Source organism: Stenella coeruleoalba (genome assembly GCF_951394435.1).
Source record: "Stenella coeruleoalba genome assembly, chromosome: 8".
Classification (NCBI taxonomy): domain Eukaryota; kingdom Metazoa; phylum Chordata; class Mammalia; order Artiodactyla; family Delphinidae; genus Stenella; species Stenella coeruleoalba.
The window spans coordinates 22,247,408-22,258,216 of record NC_137154.1 but is presented as its reverse complement, the minus strand read 5'-3'; the positions used below and the strand labels follow the sequence as shown (position 1 = coordinate 22,258,216).

Sequence of the window (10,809 nt, the reverse complement as noted above, 5' to 3'; positions counted from 1 at the left end):
TTTTAATTATTAAACACATACTTACTGTAAAAAAAGTCAGATAAAAAGGCACAGTGGAAAAGCCGAAGTGTAATCGCACTCTCCAGAAAGATCAACTTATCATAAACAATGCTCCCTCTCCGACATTTGACACAACTGATCGCTAAGTCTTGAAACTAATTTTGGAGATCATAACAATAACTTCTCCTTGCCTGTTTCATCAACGTCTGAGACTGTTCATTCATGGCTCCTTTCCTGTTCTACTTCTCTTTCCTGTACTCTCTATATGATCCCAATCACACCTCCCATTATCATCACCAACTATTTCTCAAAATTAATATTCTGAGTCCCAATTTCTTGGAGCTTAAGACCACATAAACAATGTGTGTTGGCCATCTCCAATCCACTGGTATCCTCCACTACACTATATAACTTAATTTTCTTGATCTATATTCAAGAATTAAAAGGGAAAAAAATAAACCTTACCTTTTCATGGCAACCAAAAGTACTGAATGTGCATGGAACTGGGGCTGTAGGACAGTCTAGATCATAATGATTAGGCATCTGAAAACCAAAACAAAGGTTGAAAAATATTTTACCCTGCATATCATAGTCTAGTTTGACAAGATCATACTTGAAATGAAGAGTTACACTTCATCTAAACAAAATCATATACTGTCAGTGGCTGACTTTGTTACAATGGCTGAGTGAATAGTTGCAACAGAAACCAGTTAGCCCACAAAGATTAAAATGATATTTACGGACATCCTCCAGCTGGATTTTAGCTTGGACAAACCACTCTCCCTGCCCCACTGTTGGTCCACCACTGGAAAGAATAATTAGGAACAATAAGATGTCACTGAAATATCTGTAGCTGATGAGATGATCAGATTGGCATTTGAAAAAGCCTGATTCAGTGTAAAATGATTGTGAGAGGATCAGCTTGGTACCTGGGAGAACAGCTCTGTGACTGGTAGGGTCTTGGTGCTCGGGTGGGTGTCAGGCCTGTGTCTCTGAGGTGGCAGAGCCAAGTTCAGGACACTGGTCCACCAGAGACCTCCTGGCTCCATGTCACATCAAATGGCGAAAGCTCTCCCAGGGATCTCCATCTCAATGCTAAGACCCAGCTCCACTCAATGACCAGCAAGCTACAGTGCTGGACACCCCATGCCAAACAACTAGCAAGACAGGAACACAACCCCACCCATTAGCAGAGAGGCTGCCTAAAATCATAATAAGGTCACAGGCACCCCAAAACACACCCCCAGATGCGGTCCTGCCCACCAGAAAGACAAGATCTAGCCTCATCCACCAGAACACAGGCACCAGTCCCCTCCACCAGGAAGCCTACACAACCCACTGAACCAAGTTTAGCCACTGGGGACAGACACCAAAAACAACGGGAACTACAAACCTGCAGCCTTCAAAAAGGAGACCCCAAACACAGTTAGTTAAGCAAAATGAGAAGACAGAGAAACACACAGCAGATGAAGGAGCAAGGTAAAAACCCACCAGACCAAACAAATGAAGAGGAAACAGGCAGTCTACCTGAAAAAGAATTCAGAGTAATGATAATAAAGATGATCCAAAATCTTAGAAATAGAATGGAGAAAATACAAGAAACGGTTAACAAAGACCTAGAAGAACTAAAGAGCAAACAAACAATGATAAACAACACAATAAATGAAATTAAAAATTCTCTAGAAGGAATCAATAGCAGAATAATTGAGGCAGAAGAACGGATAAGTGACCTGGAAGACAAAATAGTGGAAATAACTACTGCAGGTCAGAATAAAGAAAAAAGAATGAAAAGAATTGAGGACTGTCTTAGAGACCTCTGGGACAATATTAAACACACCAACATTCGAATTACAGGGGTCCCAGAAGTAGAGAAAGAGACAGGGACTGAGAAGATATTTGAAGAGATTATAATTGAAAACTTTCCTAATATGGGAAAGGAAATAGTTAATCAAGTCCAGGAAGAGCAGAGAGTCCCATACAGGACAAATCCAAGGAGAAACACGCCAAGACACATATTCATCAAACTATCAAAAATTAAATACAAAGAAAAAATATTAAAAGCAGCAAGGGAAAAACAACAAATAACATACGAGGGAATCCCCATAAGGTTAACAGCTGATCTTTCAGCAGAAACACTGCAAGCCAGAAGGAAGTGGCAGGACATATTTGAAGTGCTGAAAGGGAAAAACCTACAAACAAGATTACTCTACCCAGCAAGGATCTCATTCAGATTCGACAGAAATATTAAAACCTTTACAGACTAGCAAAAGCTAAGAGAATTCAGCACCACCAAACCAGCTTTACAACAAATGTTAAAGGAACTTCTCTAGGCAGGAAACACAAGAGAAGGAAAAGACCTACAATAACAAACCCAAAACAATTAAGAAAATGGTAATAGGACCATACATATCGATAACTACCTTAAATGTAAATGGACTGAATACTCCAACCAAAAGACGAAGACTGGCTGAATGGATACAAAAAGAAGACCCGTATATATGCTGTCTACAAGAGACCCACTTCAGACCTAGGGACACATACAGACTGAAAGTGAGGGGAGGGAAAAAGATATTCCATGCAAATGGAAATCAAAAGAAAGCTGGAGCAGCAATTCTCGTATCAGACAAAATAGACTTTAAAATAAAGACTGTTACGAGAGACAAAGAAGGACACTACATAAGGATCAAGGTATCAATCCAAGAAGAAGATATAACAACTGTAAATATTTATGCACCCAACACAGGAGCACCTCAATACATAAGGCAAATGCTAAGAGCCATTAAAGAGGAAACTGGCAGTAACACAATCATAGAAGGGGACTTTAACACCCCACTTTCACCAATGGACAGATCATCCAAAATGAAAATAAATAAGGAAACACAAGCTTTAAATGACACATTAAACAAGATGGACTTAATTGATATTTATAGGACATTCCATTCAAAGACAACAGAATACACTTTCTTCTCAAGTGCTCATGGAACATTCTCCAGGATAGATCATTATCTTGGGTCACAAATCAAGCCTTGGTAAATTTAAGAAAATTGAAATCATATCAAGTATCTTTTCGGACCACAGCACTATAAGACTAGATATCAATTACAGGAAAAAAATCTGTAAAAAATACAAACACATGGAGGCTAAACAATACACTACTTAATAACCAACCAATCACTAAAGAAATCAAAGAGGAAATCAAAAAATACCTAGAATCAAACGACAATGAAAACACGATGACCCAAAACCTATGGGATGAAGCAAAAGCAATTCTGAGAGGGAAGTTTATAACAATACAATCCTTCCTCAAGAAACATCTCAAATAAACAACCTAACCTTACATCTAAAGCAATTAGAGAAAGAAGAACAAAAAAACCCCAAAGTCAGCAGAAGGAAAGAAATCATAAAGATCAGACCAGAAATAAATGAAAAAGAAATGAAGGAAACAATAGCAAAGATCAATAAAACTAAAAGCTGGTTCTTTGAGAAAATAAACGAAATTGATAAACCATTAGCCAGACTCATCAAGAAAAAAAGGGAGAAGACTCAAATCAATAGAATTAGAAATGAAAAAGAAGTAACAGCTGACACTGTAGAAATACAAAGGATCATGAGAGATTACTACAAGCAACTATATGCCAATAAAATGGACAACCTGGAAGAAATGGACAAATTCTTAGAAAAGCACAACCTTCCGAGACTGAACCACGAAGAAATAGAAATTATAAACAGACCAATCACAAGCACTGAAATTGAGACTGTGATTAAAACTCTTCCAACAAACAAAAGCCCAGGACCAGATGGCTTCACAGGTAAATTCTATCAATTTAGAGAAGAGCTAACACCTATCCTTTTCAAACTCTTCCAAAATATAGCAGAGGGAGGAACGCTCCCAAACTCATTCTATGAGGCCACCATCACCCTGATACCAAAACCAGACAAAGATGTCACAAAGAAAGAAAACTACAGGCCAATATCACTGATGAACATAGATGCAAAAATCCTCAACAAAATACTAGCAAACAGAATCCAACAGCACATTAAAAGGACATACACCATGATCAAGTGGAGTTTATCCCAGGAATGCAAGGATTCTTCAGTATACACAAGTCAATCAATGTGATAAGCCATATCAACAAACTGAAGGATAGAAACCATATAATCATTTCAATAGATGCAGAAGAAGCTTGTGACAAAATTCAACACCCATTATGACAAAAACCCTCCAGAAAGTAGGCATAGAGGGAACCTACCTCAACACTATAAAGACCATATATGACAAACCCACAGCCAACATCATTCTCGATGGGGAAAAACTGAAACCACCCCCTCTAGGATCCAGAACAAGACAAGGTTGTCCATTCTCACCACTATTATTCAACATAGTTATGGAAGTTTTAGCCACAGCAATCAGAAAAGAAAAAGAAATAAGAGGAATCCAAATCAGAAAAGAAGTAAAGCTGTCACTGTTTGCAGATGACATGATACTATACATAGAGAATCCTAAAGATCCCACCAAAAAACTACTAGAGCTAATTCAATGAATTTGGTAAAGTAGCGGGACACAAAATTAATGCACAGAAATCTCTTGCATTCCTATACACTAATGATGAAAAATCTGCAAGAGAAATTAAGGAAACACTCCCATTTACCACTGCAACAAAAAGAATAAAATACCTAGGAATAAAGCTACCTAAGGAGACAGAAGACCTATATGCAGTAAACTGTAAGACACTGATGAAAGAAATTAAAAATGATGCAAACAGATGAAGAGATATACCATGCTCTTGGATTGGAAGAATCAACATTGTGAAAATGACTCTACTACCCAAAGCAATCTACAGATTCAATGCAATCCCTATCAAACTACCAATGGCATTTTTCACAGAACTAGAACAAAAATTTTCACAATTTGTATGGATACACTAAAGACCCCAAAGAGCCAAAGTAATCTTGAGAAAGAGAATCAGAGCTAGAGGAATCAGGTTCCCTGACTTCAAACTATACTACAAAGCTACAGTAATCAAGACAGTATGGTACTGGCACAAAAACAGAAATATACATCAGTGGAACAGGATCAAAAGCCCAGAGATAAACCCACGCACACATGGTCACCTTATTTTTGATAAAGGAGGCAAGAATACACAACGGAGAAAAAACAGCCTATTCAGTAAGTGGTATTGGGAAAACTGGACAGCTATATGTAAAAGAATGAAATTAGAACACTCCCTAACGCCATACACAAAAATAAACTCAAAATGGATTAAAGACCTAAATGTAAGGCCAGACACTATAAAACTCTTAGAGGAAAACATAGGAAGAACACTCTATGACATAAATCACAGCAAGATCCTTCTTGACCACCTCCTAGCGAAATGGAAATAAAAAGAAAAATAAACAAATGGGATCTAATGAAACTTAAAAGCTTTTGCACAGCAAAGGAAACCATAAACAAGATGAAAAGACAACCCTCAGAATGGGAGAAAATATTTGCAAATGAAGCAACTGACAGAGGATTAATCTCCAAAATTTACAAGCAGCTCATGCAGCTCAATATCAAAGAAACAAACAACCCAATCCAAAAATGGGCCGAAGACCTAAATAGACATTTCTCCAAAGAAGATATACAGATTGCCAACACATGAAAGTATGCTCAACATCACTAATCATTAGAGAAATGCAAATCAAAACTACAATGAAGTATCACCTCACACCTGTCAGAATGGCCATCATCAAAAAATCTGGAAACAATAAATGCTGGAGAGGGTGTGGAGAAAAGGGAACTCTCTTGCACTGTTGGTGGGAATGTAAATTGATACAGCCACTATGGAGAACAGTATGGAGGTTCCTTAAAAAACTAAAAATAGAACTACCATACGACCCAGCAATCCCACTACTGGGCATATATCCTCAGAAAACCATAATTCAGAAAGACGCATGTATCACAATGTTCACTGCAGCTCTATTTACAATAGCCAGGATGTGGAAGCTACCTGTGTCCGTTGACAGATGAATGGATAAAGAAGATGTGGCACATATATACAATGGAATATTACTCAGCCATAAAAAGAAACAAAATTAAGTTATTTGTAGTGAGGTTGATGGACCTAGAGTCTGTCATACAGAGTGAAGTCAGAAAGTGAAAAACAAATACTGTATGCTAACACATATACACGGAATTAAAAAAAAAAAGGTTCTGAAGAACCTAGGGGCAGGACAGGAATAAAGATGCAGACAGAGAATGGACTTGAGCACACGGGAGGGGGAAGAGAAAGCTGGGACAAAATGAGAGAGTAGCATTGATGTATACACACTACCAAATGTAAAATAGATAGCTAGTGGGAAGCAGCTGCATAGCACAGGGAGATGAGCTTGCTGCTTTGTGACCACCTAGAGGAGTGGGATAGGGAGGGTGGGAGGGAGACGCAAGAGGGAGGAGATATGGGGATATACGTATATGTGTAGCTGATTCACTTTGTTACAAAGCAGAAACTAACACACCATTGTAAAGCAATTATACTCCAATAAAGATGTTAAAAAGGAAAAAAAAAAAAGAGCAGCTTCCAAGATCACTAGAGTCTGGTGGGTCTAGGAACATGAGCCCTGTTGGTTTTCAGAGTCAGATATTTGGGGAGCTTATCTCTCCAGTGTATGTCTTAAAAGTTGAAATGCCTGAGGAGTGGGTTTGGACCCTTCAGTCCTCAGGGAGAAGCTCCAGGGTTTGAGTTCCCTCCTGCTTGTGGGTATATGGTGAGATTGTTTCCTAGCCTTTCCTACCCACTTTGATGTGATTTTCTTCTCATTTGCCTAATGTGTAGTCATTACTCAGCCAGCCTTTTAGGTTTTTATAAGAGGAAGTTGTTCCATGTGTAGCTGTAGACTCTTGGGAGGAGGTGAATTCACAGGCATCATATTGAGTTGGCCAAAAAGTTCGTTCGGGTTTTCCCGAACATTTTATGGAAAATCCGAACGAACTTTTTGGCCAATCCAATACATAGCTGTCTTGAACAGGAACTGCAATATGATGTTCTTAACCAATTTTTTCTTCATTTTCAAATTAACTCCAGGTATCTAAGGGCCTCTTCAAAGCAATACCTGGCTGGATTTAGATTGGCTAGTGCATATATATAAAAGTTGTTTTGCAGCTCTGTTAAGCTTATTTTATAATTGAGACTTAGCTGATTTAGACTGGCTTTGCATCAACATAAAATGTATTTTATCAACTTAAAAAATGATATTTACTTCCAAAAGTCACAAAGGAAGGAAATATCAACGTCTCATACCATGCCCCCAAATCACTCAAAATTCATTTCAAGAAAATGAATTTATTCCTATTGCCAGGGAACTGGCACCCTCTAGCGGCATTATAAAGAAAAAGTACCTTCTGATGTCAACCATGACCCAACTAAGACTCTCACTGTGGTCCAGGCCACTGAATCCCTATTCAATAAACTATATACGTTAGAGCCACTGACTGCACCCTGTCTTTCCCTCATGACCACCTTTCATAAATCTTCTTACTTTTTGTTAACCTGCGCATGCTTTGACTACAATGGGGAGACTCAGATGTTAGAAGATATTTTAAGCACTTTAATAAAAGTTTTAAAGAAAGTCTCAGGCTTTGATTTGGGGACTCTAAGTTCTTTAAGGTAAGATCCATTATGTAGAATCATGTTCTTTGAAAGTGGTACTAAATTTCCTTTAGAAATTTAGTTTAGCTGTAATCATAGATATTTCAAGCAGAAACAACATCAGAGACCATTTAATCCAGTCCTTCATTTCGCATAATCTAGGTGGTCAATAAAATTTTTTGTGAAGGGTCATATAGTAAATATTTTCAGCCTTGTAAGCCCTATGGAGTCTGTCCCAAGTACTCAGCTCTACCATTGTGGCACAAAACCAGCCACATACAACACATGGGCATGGCTGTGTTCCAATAAAACTTATTTTAAAAAGCAGGCAGCAGCCAGATTTGGCTGGTGGGCTGGTTTGCTGATCCCTGATCTAGAATGTCCACTTTCTTGTCAGAGATCAGTGGGCAAGTAGTGGCACAGTCAGGGTTAAAATCTAGGTTTTTCTGACTCTAAACCTAGGGTTTTTTCCTACATTAAGTTTTACTTTTGCTGGATTTTAGATGTGCTGTGTGGTTTCCTTTAAGTATTAAAACAGAGCAAAAAGCAAAACCCGGGAGATGAGACTTCACAAGCAAAAAGTTACTTACACCTTCAAATTAAGGCCCTGTTGGAAAAAAACCTAAAGGACTCTTAACAAATGAATGGAAAAGTTTAGTTGAGGGACAGGTTTTGCTTGTTCCTACTTAGTAAGGTAATCAATTATGATCTCTGGGTTTGCAGATTTCATGTGTATAAATATTTAGTGACTAATATTCATATTTTGTGGGTAAACCCTCCAAATGTCAGAAGATAGCAATCAGATGGAATTTTCCTTTCTCTATTAATAAAAAAAATGAATAGTTTTCTAATATAACTACTACTTCTGATGATGCCCCATCAGTGGTCTACAGGCAACTGAACAGAGGGGCTACAGATCCTGGAAATCTCAAAATCTCCCAACATGCCTCGGGGACATGGCTACAAATAACATCCTGCTACTGAATAGACTTGTTTCCTTCTATTTCATTGTTCTTACTTTTTCAACTGGTTTCTGGATACCTAAGATCCTTATTTCACAGAGTCTAAAGATGTATTGATATTTCTTATAAAGTTTCTGGTGTTTAAATGAGCATTTTAAATTATTTTTATCTAAAAATTACTTGGCTTTGGAACTTCTATGAATATATATAAACACAGGTATTATGTTAATGACTTAGGAATTTTAAGTACTCAGGGCTGAGTATTTTGTTCTTTCTGAAATTATTCATTATATTATTTGAAAAAATTCAGTTTTCTTAAAATTGAAATACAGATTTACAATACTGTGTTAGTTTCAAGTATATAACAAAGTGATTCAGCTATGTATATATTTATATTTTTCAGATTACTTTCCATTATAGGTTGTTACAAGGTATTGAATATAGTTCCCTACTGTGTTATGTATATCCTTGTTGCTTATCTATTTTATGTATAGTAGTTGGTATCTATTAATCTATACTAATTTATCCCTCCCCACTTCCCTTTCCCCTTTGGTAACCCTAAGTTTGTTTTCTATGTCTGTGAGTCTATTTGTTTCGTATATAAGATTCATTTGTATTTTTTAGATTCCATATATAAGTGGTAACATAAAGCAATTGTCTTTGACTTACTTCACTTAGTATAATATTCTCTAGGTCCATCCATGTTGCTGCAAATGGAAGTATTTCATTCTTTTTTATGGCTGAGTAATATTCTATTATCTATATATATCACATCTTCTTAAACCAATCGGTTGTTTCCAAGTCTTGGCTATTATAAATAATGCTGCTATAAACACTGGGGTGCATGTACCTTTTCTTTTTTCTTTTTTTTTGGCCGTGCCGCACAACCTGCAGGATCTTAGTTCCCCGACCAGGAACTGAACCTGGGCCCTCGGCAGTGAAAGCGCAGAGTCCTAACCACCAGACCGCCAGGGAATTCCCCGTGTACCTTCTCAAATTAAGAGTTTTCGTCTTTTGGGGATATATGCCCATGAGTGAGATTGCTGGATCATATGGTAGTTCTACTTTTAGTTTTTTAAGGAAACTCCATACTGTTTTCCATAGTGGCTGCACCAATTTACATTCCCACCAACAGTGAAGGAGGGTTCTCTTTTCCCCACACCCTCTCCAGAATATTATTTGTAGACTTTTTGATGATAGTGTGTGAGGTGATACCTCATTGTGATTCTGATTTGCATTTAAAATTCACATAGTTTTAATTCTTCTTCAACCTGTGTTCATTTTGCCTTACTGATTTAAATTTTCAGTTAAAAACCTAATTCACTTCTTTAACCTGTTTATGGAAATACTGATTTATGAAAGGGAATCATTATACCTGTTCTCTGATGAGCATGGTGTTGCAGTATTCACAGATGACATTTGCCAAAGGACAGTTCTGGTCATGAATCTAAATTTTATTAAAGAAATATAAGAAAAAAAGTGAGAAAACCTGAAAAGGCAACACCAACCTATTTTTTTTTGATGTGTGTAAAACAAAAATGTGAGAATAATCTATAAAGGTTATTTTCTCTCCCTTTGCCAGTGTAGTAATGAGATTCATCTCACCCTCCAGCTCTTTAACAGAATATGATAGTATACAAAAGATGCATCTGTGACTGTTTGAGCATCATTTAACAACATTATAATTCTCCAAAGACACCTTTCCAAAAACTTCCAGCAGCAGCATGATTCAATTAAAACTCTTATCAGGAGGGTAAAGAACAGAAGCATGATTAGGGCAGGAGGCCCATGTTCTCAAAGGCCCCAGAAAGGTGAGCCTTGTTTTCTAGAATACAAAAAATTTAAGAAATAATTAACCCTTCTGGTTAGGTCCACTTAATTTACTGAAGTTTAAGAAGACACCAATTTGCTCTAATTATGCCTCAGACTTTTTAGCAAGTTAGCTGACATTTTTTTGAATAATTCATCAACTTAAAGAGCATAATATGCTTGATCTCATAAGAAAGTAGGGAAAATTAACAAGATAAATTTGTAAGAAATACAGTTTAAGGAAGTATCTTAATAGTTACAAAAGAACATAAATTGTATGTACTCTATTTTAGTAAAAGGGACACAGGATACGGATCCAGGATCCAGGATCTCAGTGCTAGCTTTGCCATTGATAATATTAATATAAAATTACTTAATCTCTCTACATCCCAGTTTATAAATGGGAAAAA

At 37.1% G+C, this 10,809-nt stretch overlaps 1 protein-coding gene across 5 annotated transcripts in view; it reads right to left on the bottom strand.

Moving 5' to 3' along the window:
• The window catches only part of TRAF6 (TNF receptor associated factor 6), a 32,030-nt gene that overhangs the window by 9,200 nt on the left and 12,021 nt on the right, over nt 1-10,809 (bottom strand). For all 5 annotated transcript variants that reach the window (XM_079929013.1, XM_079929016.1, XM_079929014.1 and 2 more), the window contains 2 exons: nt 9,966-10,037; nt 466-543 (listed from right to left, as the gene is read on the bottom strand). In XM_079929013.1, the coding sequence (XP_079785139.1) occupies nt 466-543; nt 9,966-10,037 (150 nt within the window). The remainder of the gene's footprint in view (nt 1-465; nt 544-9,965; nt 10,038-10,809) is intronic.